The 18,043-nt window shown below is 42.2% G+C and overlaps 1 protein-coding gene across 1 annotated transcript in view; it reads right to left on the bottom strand.

Moving 5' to 3' along the window:
* The window catches only part of TBX20 (T-box transcription factor 20), a 58,055-nt gene extending 42,754 nt beyond the window's left edge, over positions 1 to 15,301 (bottom strand). Inside the window, exons 1-3 of the mRNA XM_006124054.4 lie at positions 14,688 to 15,301; positions 10,920 to 11,154; positions 8,378 to 8,542 (exon numbers count right to left, since the gene is read on the bottom strand). Of these exons, the coding sequence (XP_006124116.1) occupies positions 8,378 to 8,542; positions 10,920 to 11,154; positions 14,688 to 14,814 (527 nt within the window). The 5' untranslated portion in view covers positions 14,815 to 15,301. The remainder of the gene's footprint in view (positions 1 to 8,377; positions 8,543 to 10,919; positions 11,155 to 14,687) is intronic.
* Between the last annotated feature and the right edge of the window lie 2,742 nt (positions 15,302 to 18,043).

The raw sequence follows: 18,043 nt of genomic DNA, 5'->3' as shown, positions 1-18,043 counted from the left end.
GTGGTAGAATCTCCCTCTCTGGAGATATTTAAGAACAGGTTAGATAGACATCTGTCAGGGATGGTGTAGACGGAGCTTGGTCCTGCCTTGAGGGTGGGGGGCTGGACTCGATGATCTCTCGAAGTCCCTTCCAGTCCTATGATTCTATGATTCTATGATTCTAATTTAATCTAAGTAACAAATAAAAATAATTTAAAATTGAGTCATTATTTCACTTTGATGTATTTCTTCCAAATGAAAAATTAATTATGTCTTCTGGCAGCTGTATTAATAAGCGCTCAAAATAACAATGACTCCAGCTCAAAGAAAAAGGCATACTGCAGTTAGAGAACTAGTCAGAGAATCCAGAGGAGCTGTATTGTTTCTTATTATTAATATTAAGCTTGGTAATTACTTTCACCTGCACTAGATCACCATTATCAAAGAGACTCAGTCTTACCAAGATATGACTATCTAGGACCAAAGAGCTAAACTGTTTCAGGTGTATGTTTGGAGACTGGGTAGAGCAGCAGGTCCAACAGCCATTATGGGCCTTGGGGCAAGGTGTGAAAGGGGCCCGGCTTTGCACCCCTAGATGGGGCAGGGCCGAGGACAGTTACCCCTTAGCACTGCCCAGACCGTGGCACTCAAAGCAATGTGGAGTGGCACTCTGGTGGAAGTTCAAAGGTTCCCGGAGCGCCCAGCCATTGCCGTTGTCACAGTATCAGCAGCGGCGGCCAGGAGCTCTGGGCCCCTTTGAATCACTGGGTGCAACTGGCCCCTTCGCCACCTCCCATCCCTCCATCAGTGGTCCTGGGATAGGGACCATTTTGTGTTTATCTCCTGTGCACAGTTACCTTAAACCAAATGCCAACTGCTAACTCTCACCACAACAATGGGGGGGAGGGGCTATACATTCATTGACTAGATTCATTAGACTGGAAGAGACCTTGAGAGATCATTTAGTCGAGTCCCCTGAATTCATGGCAGGACTAAGTATCATCTAGATCAGGTCTGGGCAAAATACCCTCTGCGGGCCAAATCTGGCCCACAAAGCCACTAGATGCAGCCCACAGACGCAACGGGTTTGACTCTGCAATGGGTTTGCAGATTCCCTGCCTGCCCCCCACACATTGCTGAGAAAAGTGGCTGTTGCGGGGCTCAGTTTGAGCCCCAGGGAGGGGTGGGAGGCGATCGACATTGCTCTGACCCCCAGTACAATCCCATTGGCCAGAAACCAGCCAATGGGAGCTGCCTGTTGTCAACAGGCAGTTTGCAAAGCACCTTTCCTTCCTCCATCCCTCCCTCCCTCTCCTCACACTCATAGCTGTTCAAAAACCACATGGCCCCTGCAGGCCAGTACAGGGGCGAGGCAGGAAGGAAGTTTGCTTGAGAAGGCTGCTGACTGGGAGTCAAGCAGGTAAAGTCTACCAGCCAGAGCCTGCTTCTGGCACCCCAACCCTTAGCTCCTCCTACCCAATATAACCCAAACCCTCTGCCCCCTCCCTGCCCCCATATCTCCTCCCAGATCCTGCATCCCAGTTCCCTGCCCCAGTTCACAATCCCTTCTTGCCCAAAGTTACAACCCAAACCCCAGCTCCCTAGTCTCCTAACCCAGGTCACAACTGCCTCCTTCACCCAAACTCCCTCCCAGATCCCCACATCCTCTCCTGCACCCCCAATCCCTTACTGCAAGCTCCCTTTTGCATTGAACCTCCATCCCAAACCCCTCACCTCCTCCATTAATATGGAAGAGTATGGCCCTTGACCACTTCCCAAATTCTTGGAGTGCCCCTCCATCAAAAATTAGTGCTCACCCCAGATCTAGATCATTCCTGACAAGTATTTGTCTAACTTGCTCTTAATCATCAATGATGGAGATTCTACAACCTCCCTAAACAATTTATTCCAGTGCTTTACCACTCTGACAGTTACGAAGCTTTTCCTTATGGCCAACCTAAACCTCCCTTGCTGAAATCTAAATTTTTTGCTTATCCTATCTCCAGAGATTAAGAAGAACTTCTTTTCTCCCTCCTGCTTGTAACATCCTTTTTATGTACTTGAAAATGGTTATCATGTCCCCTCTGGTATTCTCTTATGCAGATTAAACAAACCCTATTTTTTCAATCTTTCCTCATAGGCAGGGCTTGACAAATACGCTTATCTACTTGCCTGTGGTGAGCAGATTTCAGGCGGTCGCCCCGTTCACCTCAGCATGCATGGTGCGGGGCTGGTGAGTGGTTTTTGCCGTGATCGTCGAGCCCTGCTCATAGGTAATGGTCTCTAGACCTTTAATAATTTGTTTTGCTCATTTCTAGATTATTTCTAATTTGTCCACATCTTTCCTAAAATGTGGTGCCAGTAGAGGCATAATCAGCACAGAGTGCATCAGAAGAATTACTTGTCATCTCTTGCTTATGACACTCCTGTTGATACATCCCAGAACGGACACTTTTTTTTTTTTTTTTGCAAGAGAGTGTTACACTGTTGACTCATAGTTGGCTTGTAGTCCACTATGGCCTTTAGGTCCCTTTCTGCAGAATTACTTCCTAGGCAGTCATTTCCCATTCTGTATGTGTGAAACTGATTGTTCCTCTCTAAGGGTACGTCTAGACTACCGCGTTTTGTCGACGGAAGTTTTGTCGACAGATACTGTCGACAAAACTTCCATCGACAAAGAGCGTCCAGACACATTGAGTTCTGTCGACAAAGCAAGCTGCTTTGTCGACAGAACTCCGTAGTCTGGACGCAATGTTACAGGCAATAACACCTTCTGTCGACAGAGTTCTGTCGACAGAAGGTGTTATGCCTCATAAAATGAGGTTTACCAGCGTTGACAAAACTGCTGAGTTCTGTCGACGTTATGTCGACAGAACTCAGCGGTAGTGTAGACGCTGGTATAGTTTTGTCGACAAAAGTCCACTTTTGTCGACAAAACTAGGTAGTCTAGACACACCCTAAGTGGAGTGCTTTGTCCTTATTAAATTTAATTTTGTTTACTTAGACCATTTCTCCAGTTGGTCCAGATCATTTTGAATTTTCATCCTACCTTTCAAAGCATTTGCAGCCTCTCCCAGTTTGGTATCATCTGCAATCTTTATAAGTGTATTTACTCTCTATGCCATTATCTAAATCATTGATGAAGACCAGAAACAAGACCCAGAAATGATCCCTTCAGGACCCCACTTGTTATATCCTTCCAGTATGATATGAACCATCGATAACTACTTTCTGGGATCATTATACTATCAGTTTTTCACCCAATTTAGAGCAATTCTTCCCAGGTTGTATTTCCCTAGTTTGTTTATGGAAAAGCCATGTGAGACCATATCAAAAGGTTTATTAAAATCAAGATACTAACATTGACTCTGATGGGAAAGCCATGGAGAGAGCTCATCCCCCGTCCTCTGCCCATGGTTGCTTGTACATATTAATGTGCATTGTTGACCATGGGGATTTATCGTCAGAGATTGTGGCTGTGGCACCATAGATCTCAAACACTTTTTTGAATTTTAATTCACGGGTGAGTCCCAAGGTAATTTTCTCTTTACACATTTGTATTATTTATTGTATGTTATTTTAAGTTACTTGCAATAGTACTAACAGTTTAAATGGACTACTTTAGGTTCCTTTTAGCGTATTTAGCTTTCATTACATTTTCCTTTTGTTCAGTTTGTTAATATGGGGCCTGATGCTGGAAGCCCACAATGCATGTGACTTTCAATTGATTTAACTTGTACTTTGTACAGACAGAAAGTTGGCAGAATAACGCTCAAATTGCAAGTTGAAAATGTAATTTAAAAAGTTTTTTTGCTATTATCTGCTACAAAGGCATATATATTACAAATTCAATCTCCAGACCATTATGGGTTAGTTAGACTAGCCAAGACAACTAGAAAAAACATTTATTAATACAAACAGAGAGGAAAGAGGGAGGGTACAGTATAAAGGTACATGCAAAAACTTTAAGACTTCTTTCAAACATTCTTTGAAGAAAGAAAGAAAGAAAGAAAGAAAGAAAGAAAGAAAGAAAGAAAGAAAGAAAGAAAGAAAGAAAGAAAGAAAGAAAGAAAGAAAGAAAGAAAGAAAGAAAGAAAGAAAGAAAGAAAGAAAGAAAGAAAGAAAGAAAGAAAGAAAGAAAGAAAGAAAGAACACTATTCAGGAATTCTATCCTGGACCTGGAAGCATTTTAAAGGTTTTACAAGGATTTTCTGAAAATGTTTTTTTTTATTCAAGAGGTTGTAATAACATAAACTTGATTTAAATGTTGACAGCAGGAAAAAAAGGATATAATTGTTATTTGTAGTGAAAATCCATGCAGGCATAATCTTCTAAGTGGCATCATATAGTACTTAGTAATTTCAAGCACAGTTGTTGTTTCAGGGTTGAAAGTTATTTTTATAGTAAAATAAAGAAAAGCCTTAAGGCCCTAGTCCTGAAGTGACTCACACAGGTGCATAACTCTACTCCCGTGAATAATCTCATTGACATCAACTGAGACTATTCATGCTGGTAAAGTTATGCGTGTACATATATCTTTGAGGGATCAACATCTTAATGCCATAGGTTCTGTCTGATCCTGCAAACACTTAAGCACATGGAGTAGCCCAATTATATGTCTCATATTACTAAAGTTAAAACCCAGGTGTGTTTGTAGGCTTAGGATCTTAGAAATAATTAGATGAAAACATAACCATGACTCCTGATACTGGGAGCAGAACTGAACTCCAGATTGTCAATAGGAGTTGTACCTTCAATTTCAATTTGAGCAGGACCAGGTCCTAATTTGGCAGAAATACAGTACTGAAATCTTGGTTTTAAAAATAATTGTATATCATGTGCACTGGACACACAATTTTTTTTTAAAAAAATAATGGGTTATTTGTTTGCCTGTGGTTCCAGTAGCTGAGATTTATGACAAACCTACACAAGGTGAGGGAATTCCCATTACATAACTACAAATTGTTGTGTAAAGTTTGCATACAGTTACCAAGAAATCCTACAGAATTCTGCAAAACCCGATAGCATCTCAAAAGTTATCCAGGGGAATCAGCCATTTTTATCTTATAACACTGGAGTCAGATTATTCAGGGTTAAGACAGCAAAGAGAACGGTCCATGAAATCAAAAAGATAAAGACTGATAAACACTTTAAAAGAACAACAATTATCAATTATTTACTTGCAGCAATACATTTTAAAAAACCTTATTTGAAAAAAAATTAGCATTTACACTAAAAAACTATCAACGGCTGATAACATCAAGCTCCCCAAAAACACCGAGCTCCCCAAATTTTGGCATCCTTACAGCTGTTATCTTTCCTCTCCCACAAGAAAGATGGTATTTTTTCAATAAGAAACAAAACTGAACATTATAATAATACTTGTAAAATTGAAATTATAATATTAATAAAAGGGATAAAAGAACAACATGTAGCTATGGTTTACAATTTTTTTTTTTGCCTAAACACGGTGAAAATGAAGAAAGGATAGTCATTTACCCAGCAGTGAATTTCTTAACATTTCTTAAAATGTTTTACAGGTACTGTCCTATTGCAACTGGGGTCCCCGACAGCTCTTTAAATAGCACCCTGCTGGCTTTTGCCACAGCTCAGCCAGCTCTTGCCAGAGCTCAGCACTGGAGCACACCTACTTACTTTCACCTCTGCATTTACCATGTTTGTACAGATTGGGACCTCTACACGCTACCACAATACAAACTTTAAATAATAAAATCATACAGGGCTTGACTCTGGTTCTAAAAAGTCAGTATGAGTTCAATTGGCACATGATTAGGCTCTTCACATTCATATGATATATTATTCTGATTTTTGTATTGATACTATATATTAGCTACCTACAAAATACACATAAATTATTAGCATACCTCAAGGGATTTAAAATACACTGGATGCTTCACAGACAAATAAGAACCCAAGAACCCTGTCCTAAGGCCATTTGTGTACTTTTCTTAATTATTATAATTGATGTTATTTTGAGGGCAGGAATCATATTTTTGGCCTATGATTTTATAGCACCCAACACAATGGGATCCTGCTATCACATACAAATTAAATAACAATAGTAAGTAAATTACTGTTTTCCCTGAAAACAAACACAACTTCTAACTGGCTGAATCTGACACACCTTTGTGAGCTGCGCATAGTCATTTTTTCACTGATACCAAACCCGCTCTGCCCTACCAGAGATCAGCAGTGAGACTTCATGAGTTCTGTAGGACTACTTGCAAAGCAAGTAGGATTTGGAACCATATTTGCACATAAGAAAATGCTTCCATTTTTTCTACCTATCTTAGGTGGTTTCTAATGTGCCTTTCTATAGAGCATCCAAGAACTCCGCAGGTGGGTTCCAATTGCCATGCAGAAGCCCATTAACTTCAGAGATGTTACTTCCGGACACAGAAGTCCATTGGCATGGTTTTCAGTGTGGGATTGGGGAAGTGACCCTAAGCACCCTGTATGCAAACCCTACATGTAGCTGCAATTTTGTATATACAAAATATACCTTGTAGGGTATCATTTGAAAATAACAACATACTGGTCATTAATTCCCTCTGTCTAATGTTACTAGAGTATGTTTAAGACAGTCCAGCTCAGGGGCGGCAAAATACGGCCTGTGGGCCAGATTTGGCCTGACAAACCACTGGATCTGGCCTGCAGTCCAGTGGGAGCCTCAGCCAAGCTCCTTGCCTGCCTTTTGCCCACATACCACTCAGAGCAGCAGAAACCAGTGAGTGGGAGCTGCCTGTTTGCAGGTCAGGCAGTGCTCAAAGTACCTCTCCCACCATCCCCCAGGCTCCCAATATTCAGAGCAGCACATGGTCCCTGCAGCTGCTTTGAGCCTTGGCAGCATCCCTACAGCAGGAGGCAGAAGAGAGCAAATGTTCCCATGGGCTTCCCTTGCTCCTCATAAAACCAGAAGTACTGACTGCTGGAAGGGGTGCCCTCTGAGTTTGATTTAGCAAGTCTTAACTAGACTCACTAAATCGAACTCCGGAAGCTCGATCATGGCAGCAGCAATCTTCTGTTTAGTATAAATAAAGCCTCAGAGGTAACCAAGACCGGTGGAGATCTGAAAGTGGCTGTGGTGTAACAAGCAGGTTACTGGGTCAGTATTGCTGAACCAGGGCTGCTTCTAACAAACAGTTACAGGAAACCCCCGACATGCAGCCACTCGAGTTCCAACCCCCAACACTTACAACAATTTTTATAACTGCAGAAGGGGCTGAAAATCCCCGACTTACGTCCTCAGCCCGCATTTACAACCGCACATGGCACCTATCATAAATGACGGTTCAAGTTATGATGCCCCCGACTTGCAATGCTTCCCCAGGAACCAATCATGTTGCAAGTTGGGGGCTGCCTGTATTCGTGCATACTTCTTTGCTGGCTGAGGATGTCCAAACAGGAAGCAGCACATTTTAAGACACTCGGGATTACAAGATAATCAATTATACGACCTCTTACTGGTCTGAGTTGCAGCCCAAAATGTGATGGCAGCTAAACGCTCCAAATCAGAAAATCACCTAGGCATCCGCTTAAGTCCTGTTAAAATTGATGGGACTTAAGTATGTGCTTATGTGCTGTGCTGAATAGGGCCAGAGTTAAGCACATGCTTATATACTTTGATATATTGGGACCTACATACTGAAGTCTAGATAGCTCTAGACTGAAGCTATGGTACCTGCCTGCACATGTTTCACAATGAGTTCATAACCAGGTCATAGCCTTTGCAGTAAAGGCAATCATTTTAGGAGTGAATTGTCTGGTTTGTCCATTGTGGAAAGGGGGTCAACTTGTTTAACTTTCTTATTCTGAGGTTTCAGAAATCCTAAATTTCCTTTAAAAAATGACTTGCAAGTGTGTGTATTTGATACATGCATAGTAGGTGATGTAAGAGATAGAGTACAATATAGTAGTAAACTCATCAGTTAGGAATATTGGTCATTGGTTAGAAAATAATCTGGCATTTCTACTTTAAGTAGTATCAAACCTGTAATTTAATATTTCTACTGGCATACAGCACAAGGGGCCTGGCTTGCTTTAAAAAGGAGGCCAAAAGGAAATATGTCATAATAAGAGGAAAATAAATGTATTTTTAAAAGGTTCCTTCTCTTTTGATCGTCAGAACCACGTTTCTGTAACTCATCCTCAGGCCAAGTCCAGCTTGCCTTTGGAATTTATTGCAAGTCAAAAATTTGGCTCATGTATGGATACAAGACCTGATAGTGCAGCACTGAAATTAATGGGAGCTTTGCCATCCGTTCCAGCGGGCACAGACTTAGGCTTTTGGAGCACAGTTTGCAAACAGCTTTGAAAGACCATTTGAAATCCCTTTTTCAACATTTTTTAAAAGAGATGAGCTATAAAATGAACAAACCTTGCAGGGAGTGGAGGGTCAGCTTTTCCAGCTACCAACCAGGAGGATCTGTGGTAAGCATATCTATATCTCTTATTGTCCACTGGAACGATATCCATTAGCACTATGTACTTGGCCTCAGGATCTACTCCCGAAAAGGAAACCCTAATAGTAGGAAACATTCTCCTGAAATAGAGACAAATTAGAAAATAAAGATATGAAGGGGCAGCAGAAAAAGGGGCCTTTGAAATGTTGCTCTATCTTAAAAAATACATTCAAGCCACCAGGAAGAAATATAAATTTCAAAATATTTATATAGTTATTTCCATTTGGTGAGCATTTAAGCCATCTGTACCCCTATTAAATACACATAGAACTGATACTCTGAAATTAGAGTAATTATTTGAAATAGTAGGAAATATAAATTTCCATAGGATAGATATTTCCTGCCTGGAAGTTAAAGTATAATTATTCTAATTTCAGCATGTCATTCCTATAAACACACAGTGTAATTTTTCATAAATATACATATATATTGGAGCTGGGAAAATACTATTTCATTCTGCAAATGCTGAATTTACTTTCTTTTACTCTGTTAATATTATTCAGAAGTATTCTATCAAATTAGCTTTACTTAAAAGAACTCTGGTGCAAAATGAATTTTAAGACTAAATGCTCCAATATATGCCAAAAATGACATTTTAAATTATTTAATGAATGAAAATGCACATTTCCAGTTGCAAATGTTACACCTCATGTTGCAACACAAAACATGCTTTGCTGCTGAATATTATGAAAATCATAACCAGGAAATTGACCACTACCGAGTGACTTGCGAGTTACCAAACAAAGCTGTTTTGACTGACCTAAATGCCAACATACCTTCACATTCATGCATAACTACATATGGGGGAGTTGTGCATTTGCGAAAATATAAAGAAAATATTTGTCAAATTTAAATTATGATTTATGTCTCTGGGACTCTGTGTATGTAATCACAAATATGCAACTAAGAGGTTATAACACAAAGTAACAATTTTTCAAAACATTGTAATATCACAACGCTACATTCCCATATATTATCTTTCTAATGTTGCTATGGTTCACAATAAATTAAGGGCCCAATTCTGCTTTCACTGAAATTTGTCATTATGGCTTATCTCTTGTTACTTCAGTGTCTTTTGCACCAGATCCTGCCCAACTGTTAACAAAGGGGTTGAATTTACCCACTGATTCAGAGGGAAGTCATGCAATTAATTTCAATGGAGCCAGGATCAGCACAACCAGAGAATAGTCTATATGATGTGCATAGTCTGGAGACACTTTCCCAAGCAGAGAGATGTCCTCTCAATCAGTGGGACCTCTATTGAAATCATTAGAAGCCTTTGATGGGGCTGACTCTGACCTTCAGTTTACTTCCTAAACTATAAAGGAAAGGAGACAAAGCAACATGGGAATCCTCTTCCTCAAATCTGCAAAAGGGACACTGAAAGCTCAGGATTTTAAGGTTTCCACAATAATCCAAATGCATCTGAAATTCCTGCATTTACAAATAGCCCATTAGGATCTAATTTGTTGCAACTTTCCCAGTGTTTTTGAGCCTATCTATCCCTGCCAGTGTTTGCCCACAACCTCTACACGAAAAGTCAGAACCAACAAGTGCTCAGTCCTGATGGCCTGGGGATCGTGCCTCTCCAAAGCTAAAGGAGGGAATCTCCTGTACAAGAGCTAAGGGGACTAGTGGGTGGGAGGAAACTGAATGATGTCCCCTTTCCAACAGCTACCGCTCTTCCCAGGAGCATTAGGTAGGCTGACTTGAAGCACCCTCACCACAATCTGGTAACACCAGAGCCTACTGTTGATCAGTCAGTGGATTACCAGGAGTTTCCTCCTCCCAGCTAATGACACAGAATCAGCTGAACCTTTCTCTCTCAGCATCAGAGGGATAGTGTTGGCGACCGGCCTGCAGGGGGCGCTAAGGGACTCTATAGTAATCCCAGGGCAAAGAAGTACAATAAATGGGATTTTTTTTAAGTTTCTTTAGGAAGGAATTCGGGATCAAACTTGTCCTTCTAAAAACATGTAAAATAGTATTTTAGCACTGGATGGAGCCATTTGGGAGGGTGACCCTGCGTATGAGGCCAGGGGTTCGAGATCCGTCCAGCGGGCTGGGGGGGGCCTCTCTTCCTAGCCCAGTCCCAGGCCAGGACAAGAAAAAGATTGTGTTTGGCAAAGGCGGTGCCCCCTCCCGTGCTTAAGGCCTGACGCTCGCGCTGAATGGGAGCCCGAGCGGGTCCCAAGGCCTTTCCGCGCACATGGCCTGCTCCCATCCCGGGGAGCCCGGACACCTTGCCACGCACTGAGCCAGCCTCGCCTAGCCTGGGCCTCCGCCCCGTTTTGCCGGATGCGTCCCTCCCACTCCTGCTGGCCGCACGTTGCATTTAACCGCCCTGGGGACTTCTTTCCAAGGCCCTGCTAACAGGCCGGGGCAGCGTAGCAAACGGGACGGGTTTTCTCCCCTGACCCAGCCTCCCCACCCCCGCGCGCTGCTCCCCCGCCTTACCTGCCAGACTTGGTAATGATCATCTCGGTGCCCAGCTCGTGGAACTTGTCCCACAGCTCCTTGGTCTCCAGGCTGCAGGAGATCTTGGCCATTTCCTCACTCGGGATGATGGGGGTGGTGGGGATGAGGGGCTCGGTGCAGAGGGCAGAAGGGCTGGGGCTGAACTCGCCGTGCGGATCCAGGCTGGCCAAGTCGGTCAGGGGCTGGGCGCAGGAGGATTTCTCCACGAACTGCTCTGGAAGCGGAGAGGAAGCGCGATCGGGCGGATAAGCGAACAGGGCTTTGACAGCTCAGGCGTCTAGATTCGGAGCCTCCGCCGGGAACCAGGAGTTCAGCTGGCTCCTGTCTAAAGCTAAACTACTGTGGGGGCGGGGGGAGGGGGAGGCTTTTCAAAGCCTCAGTAGCCGTGTTAGTCCGTAACTTTACAAACAAGGACTGGGGAAGGTGCCACAGGACTACCCGGTGTTTTTAAAGACTTTTAAAGGTCATTAAAGATTTTGGGGTGTCTGACTTGAGAGTGGGCCTGATTCTCAGAGTCCCTCTGAAAGGGACTGCTATTGTCGAGGGTCCCAAACTGGGCATCCGGATACTGACTCCGGTACGCTGGCTTCCCGGGGGAGGGGGAGCAATATTTGGTCCCTGGCAATATTATCCAGGCAGGCACTGGCCAGGAAATGCTTTCGGAGGTAGAATTTCCAACTGCAGCCCGTTCAGCATCGTGGGCATTCCCGCACCCCCAAATGACAGAATTGGCAAAAACAGGACTCTGGGGAAGTTACAGCTCCAAGAGTGAGAGAAATTTCTCCCTCGAGCGGACTAAGGATGGGAAGAGAGAAAACCCGGCTTTCCCACATCTGAATCTCAAGAATGTGGATCATTTATATACAGTGAGGTCCCACCTTCCCGAGCCCAGAAAGCATTCCCATAACTAAGTGTTCAGAAGCACGTAAGGGTGGCCGTACGGGGTCAGACAAAGGGTCCATCCAGCCAAGGATCCTGTCTTGGTGCCTGGGTCTTTGGAAGGAATGAACAGAACCGGAATAAGTTAAAAACTTGAAAAGAAAATAATCGACAAGCGAAGGGACTTGACTGCGTATTTGCGCTGGTTTTCTACCCTAGTGTGACCTGAGAGCCTGGCGCGGAGCGCCCTTCAGACACACAGGGAAGCTGATTGTCCAATATCTCCTTCTAATAGGGGATTTCAGTGGAAAGGTCACTTTGCCACTGACCACAAGATGACTAATTCTCATTAAAACAGGAGCATTCGGCTCCAGTTTTGATAAGGGCAGACTGCGCAAATCAATGGGATTGAATGCGGGAGAGTTTTCTAATTGTTTCTATTATCATAACCCTTAAAAAGAAACTACTTGACTGTGATGCAGGAGATGTTTTGTGAGTAGGAAGTGTTTTGTGGGAGGCGTGGATATAAATAGAAAATAGAAGGCAACATAGTAAGAGAGAATTTTGAAGTCTTTACCGAGATTCATGCTAACCTCTCCCTCCCCGCTATAATTACAGCTTTTCTGATACCCTAACAAGATTGACCAAACACTTCACCTTAAATAATTTAAACGTCTGCGCTTACACTAAAAGAAATAGGAAAAATACAGCTAACACATTCTGAAACCAGTCTGTAAATTGTCGAGAAAACATGATTGTTAAACAAAGGATGTTTAGAACGTATAGTTACAGGAATTCTAAAAAATAATCTGTATCCGTCGTTTGGATATTTTTCCCATCCCTGAATTTTGAGATAATATTTTAGGTAATACAGAAACTAATGTTTATTCTAGGATAATTTTCTGTACGAACACTTAAGATTTATTTTCCTACTAAAACCTCTACAAGCTTTATAAACTAACGTAATTTTCATCTGAAGCGTAACCAATTCAAAGACATTAGTAAATAATCGCTTCCATGTTATGTCAGAAATTTAACGAACTCCACTGTATTGGTTTAATTTTATATGATCTTGTTACTAAAAATACAGCAATATGATAGACATACTATTTGAATCTCCAGACTCAACTGAACAAATACGCCCTTAAAATCACAAGACAGCGATTTCTGTCCCAAAACTTAAAAGTACAAATACAGAGTTAGGATATTTGGCGTACTAGATGGTTTTTGAATGTTTTGGCACACCAAAAGAAGTAGAACATGACTTGAAGACGTGTTTCCAGTAGACATGGCAAAAGCAGTGAATACATTAAAGTTAAACGGGAAGATAAATACGGGATTCTGTGTCAAGCATACATTTTATAACGTATCCGGCCTACATCACATCATAAACCAAAAATTAGAAAACGAAAATAATATTTAAAATTCACTAAAGATTTGCAGATGAGCCAACTTATAACTTTGTTAGACGTGGCAATGCTGAATCCCTCAAATTTTTGGCTGTATGTTACTAATCTATACCCTACAATTTAGGAAAAAATCTTTTTTGTTGTTGATGCTGCTGCAATTTGCTTCGAGTTTCTGGATAGAGTGATAAAACTGGATGTTCAACTCGGTCGCTTTCAATCAGATTCGCTATAGAGCTTAAATAACTTAGTGAACTCATTTACTAAAACTCATAATGACTTACCATTCAAACTGATTATGTACTAAAAATAAGAAATCTGATTTTTCTTTCTCACAAGGCGCGGAGATTAATCAAAGAATAAAAAACTCTTCAGAACTGTGTAAATAATTTTTATTAGCGCTTGCTAACCTGCAAACAATATTGTAATCGTTGTTTTCGGGTTTTGCTTGTTGTACTTTTTAAAGTACAGGTAATTTAAACTAAAAATGTAACATAATGTGTGCATTGTTCTCATTAATGGGGAGAAACTTATCTGCTTTCTGCAATAACAATGACAATGTCATGTTTTCTATAAATGGCAACGGTTGTTAAATAACTAAAAGTAAAAGTAACTAAAGTTGAGGAATTTAGAAAATGGTTACTGGATAATGTTCTAAACTACTTCAACTGAAAATGACGGCGGTAATAAAAAGAAGATGGCTTTGTGATAAGGGTTTTACCTTCTGTAAGGAAAATAGTTATTAGGACTTAAAACAGAAGAAACAAACGTTGTTCTTTGATTTGGTCAGCAGTCTTTGGAAACTAGAAAATCTCACAATTAAACATCAATTTAAATTTATCTTCCTGGTGTTAAATATGTATTTAAACTCCTCGTGTTATCCCATTAAATGCATGCATGTGTATATAATTCAATCTAGCTTTATAATTTACTAAAACTGGATCCCAGGATGGCTACTTTTATTTGTAACTATTATCAGCAGCTATTACCTCTTCCAAACTTCAGTTTTCAGCGGCGTCTCTATTAATTGTATCGGGTTTTTCGCGTTATGCTAAAGGAAAGCCTCACCTTAGAAAAGTAAGCAGTGCCATAATGAACCAATGTAAAATATAGGAAAATAGATAGACTATGTTGCAATGCCTTAGTATTTATTTTGACCAGACTAAAAATAACACAAAAGGGAAATCAGGAACACGGACCAAACTCAGCCTGGCTTCTTTCGCACAACAACAATGTGCAATTTAAACATTTTCCTTTATTTTCATTGCTTTGCATCTGATTGCTCCCTAACTGAAATCTGACTGAAATGATACTCAACGCCCCTCTCTCCCAACAGATATTTTTGCCTTTTCTCCTCTCTAGCTCCTTACTTTCTGTGTTGGATCCGGCGATCTGTCTGTGCAGGAAGGACACGGGACCCAGTCCTGCGGCTGAAAGGGAACAGCCCGAGCACACAACTTACCCAGAGGTTTGATGGTGCTCTCCGCACTTTCCTTTTCTTTCGAGCTGCCACTTGACATGAGAGCCGCGATGGAGAAGGCGTTGGCTCTGGAGGAGAGCTGCGGTTTGGGGGAGGCTGTGTACTCCATGGTCACAGAGTAAATCCTCCACAAACCAAGCCAGCAAAGGTCCTAAATGGATCCCCAGCTTCCAGCACAACAACAACAAAAGTCCTACCAAAGCTAAGCAGCAGCGCCAAGCAGGAGAGCACAGAGCCAGCTACTCTGACTGGGAAGCGAATTTAGGCGAGCTTGCGGGCCCGGGGGAGGCAAGGAGACCCTGCGGGGGCACACAACTGTGTGTGGATGGAGGATAATTAGGATCTCACGATGCCTGCAGGGAGGGATCTAAGGCCCCGGACAGGATTAGGTTAAACTGTCCCCATCGTCTCCCTGGCGCTGCGCTAGCAGGCTCGCTGCGTGCGGGAGAGGCGCGTTGGCTCGGGCTGCGGGTGGGAGCCGGAGTGGCTCAGAGGGCAGAAGGGTGGCCACTGCGATCAGCCGCGCACGCTCCTCCGCCTTAATTTGCTGGCCGCAGAGATCCTATCGGCTGCTGGCCAATCGGCTCCGGGCCACGTCAAGGGCTCTCGGATCCTGGCGATAGGGTGGGGAGGAGGGAGCGCGGAGCTCTTTAAACTCCCCTCCCTGCCTTCCCCCTTGCTCCGGCCAAGAGGGAAGAAGGCAGGAGCGGAGCAGGCAGGCTGCCGCGGGTCACACTCGCGCCCAGTTCAGAGCAGTCGCTGCTGGGAGGACTCCCAGGGAGCCTGGATCGCAGGGGACCGCAGCCCTTTCCAAGCCAGGCTTTGTCCCTAGGCAGAACTGCGTTTGCCACAGCTGGGAAGGATAGTCGCTTACTAGCGTGTGACAGACCGTGTGCGACAAAAGCACGAGTCTGTCCCTGCGTGTGTTGCAGCGGCTTTCCGGCCCAGCTTTACTTTATCTAAATTGCGCCGAAATCGTAAGAAAGGCCTTTTCATTTCCCCGGGTAGGATTTATTCATGACTGGAGGGGCCCATTCCGACGTGAAACTGGCCATGGCAAGTTGCAATACGCACTGCTCTGTACCAGACACAGACAGGCAAGGGGCTGGGTTGTTTCTAAACGATGCACAGCCATTTCCAACCTCTGACAAATGCACCTGCAGGCAAGTTCATTGCTTAATCTGAAGAGATCCTCATCCATATCATTCTCCTCTTCCCCATTTTGGAAATAAAGCTGATAAAAATAAAGGCTGCCATCCCTCAGCCTGCTGCCCTCCACTCTAACTCAATATTTACTTTTCAGACGATGGTTATTTATAAAGTAGCTTTTACATAGTGTTGGTATACAAAGATTAAATAAATGTTTTACAGGGCAGACCAGAAGAGAACAAACTAGAGAGAGAGTAGTGTGTATATACACTGTAGTATGTGTGCGTGCGTGTCTGTGTGCGCATATATTTATCCCGTTGAACAGTTTCAAAAGAGCCCTTTTGATGTAGTATGCTCATACAATAGGTCTTAAAATTTCCTAAATACCTCGATAAATGATTCCCTAGATAGTTTGCTCTGTAAAGTGTTTGAAGTGGGTATTTAAACAATGGAGTAGTGCCTTCCATAAATAGAACACGCTTCACAAATTAGTAAATCCTTTTGCTTTATTTTTCCTACAAAAAGGAAGTTCTGGTAAGAAATGAAATATTCTAAGATCTGAGCACATCATGTTATTTTTATCTAAGAAATATACAAACGCAGAGAAAAACGCAGATGTCAGAGTTATACCTGACATCATCCACCCTGAGCTCTGGCGTGTCTGTCCTCCAACAAAAGATGGAGTGAGTGACAATCTTTACAACACATTTCCTAAATGGCCACCACCTTTTAGCTCTTAGATTTTATCTCTGTAGCTCTATGCAAACACACGTACAAAAATGGTTTGAGTTTGATATGCCGTTTAGAGAAGTATTTCATGAATGGTGTGTTTGCAAGTGACCACACGTGAACTCTCGTGTACGTTCCACTATCTACAATATTTTCTTGGTTTTTTTTATTATTATTATCCACGCTCCAACAAACCCCAAGGAACAGAATATATGTGGGAATAAAGCGATCAGGATTTGGTCCACTATCATTTTAACGGCGTGGAACAGCTGCGTTGTCATTTGGTTTTCTTTGTTGGTTGCTTATATATATAGATGGGATTGGTTAGTTCAGTTTAGACGTGCTATTGGCCCCGGTCTTTCTACACCAGTTCCAAAATATTATTTGATTGGACTGCATATCAGAATCAGGTGTACTCACCTGCCTGAACCGCACTGAGCTGGGATCAGAGTCCCATCTTGCTATCTTCCTGACTCAGACAAACTCCGACTGAAGTTATCACTCCGACAAGAATGGCAGAATCATGCCTACATTAATTTCAACTAACCTGGACTGACTAAACTCCAGTAAAATAAGTTGATGTTGATCAGGTGAATCAAGCAAAGAACAGCGGCTGGGTTTTATTATCGTCTCGATGACCTAAGCACAGACTTTTGTAAGAGACATTATTTAAATATAGGCAAATAAAACTGTTAAATATTATTAAACTTAAAAGTGCTCTCTCTCCCCATGTGTATCTGGACACTAAGAAAAATTCAGAGAAGTATAGCTAAAGAGCTAAATATGGTTAATTTCTATATGCTGTAAAAGGTGAAGAGATTCACAGGGGCTATGCAATAATTAGAAAGATGTTGCTGGTAGAATTATCCATTAATATTTCTTGTGTCCTACCACAATTACGTACCATCTCGTCACTGTTGAAACAATCGCAGTGTCATTTATAATGCAATAATAGTATACACACTAGTGCCCTGTTGCTTAGTGAGCGAGAGCTATTCGTGTCATTTATTCGGATCATCCTTTTAGTCACATTAACTCCAAATAAAATAAAATAATCATAAATGTCCAATTCATTGATTGATAGATTAATCGACTGTAACAAATATTTCAGGCCCACCGTAAGGGTTAGTAACCTTACAGAGGATTTCAGTGTGAGTAATCAGTAATTTGGACCCAGTCATATCCAAAGGCACTTTAGCTTGATCCAGGCGTGTAAGATCGGTTTCTTAATTAGTATTTTCTTTCAGTCTAGTACAAAATGAGCTAAGCAAATCTTACAACATAAATGGTGTAGAACTCCCATCCGAGCTCCCTGCGTTACAACTCTTTTGTTTTGCTTTACCATGGCCCTCGGCGCTACATGTCTTCCTTCGGGGACAGAAGGAAAGCAATACACTCTCTTTAAAAAGCCTCTGCCCTGTACTGGACCACACTGGACCAAAGTATTAAAGAGAAGAGAG

This window comes from Pelodiscus sinensis, chromosome 2 (assembly GCF_049634645.1).
Source record: "Pelodiscus sinensis isolate JC-2024 chromosome 2, ASM4963464v1, whole genome shotgun sequence".
NCBI lineage: Eukaryota > Metazoa > Chordata > Testudines > Trionychidae > Pelodiscus > Pelodiscus sinensis.
This window is presented reverse-complemented; position numbering and strand designations above follow the sequence as displayed.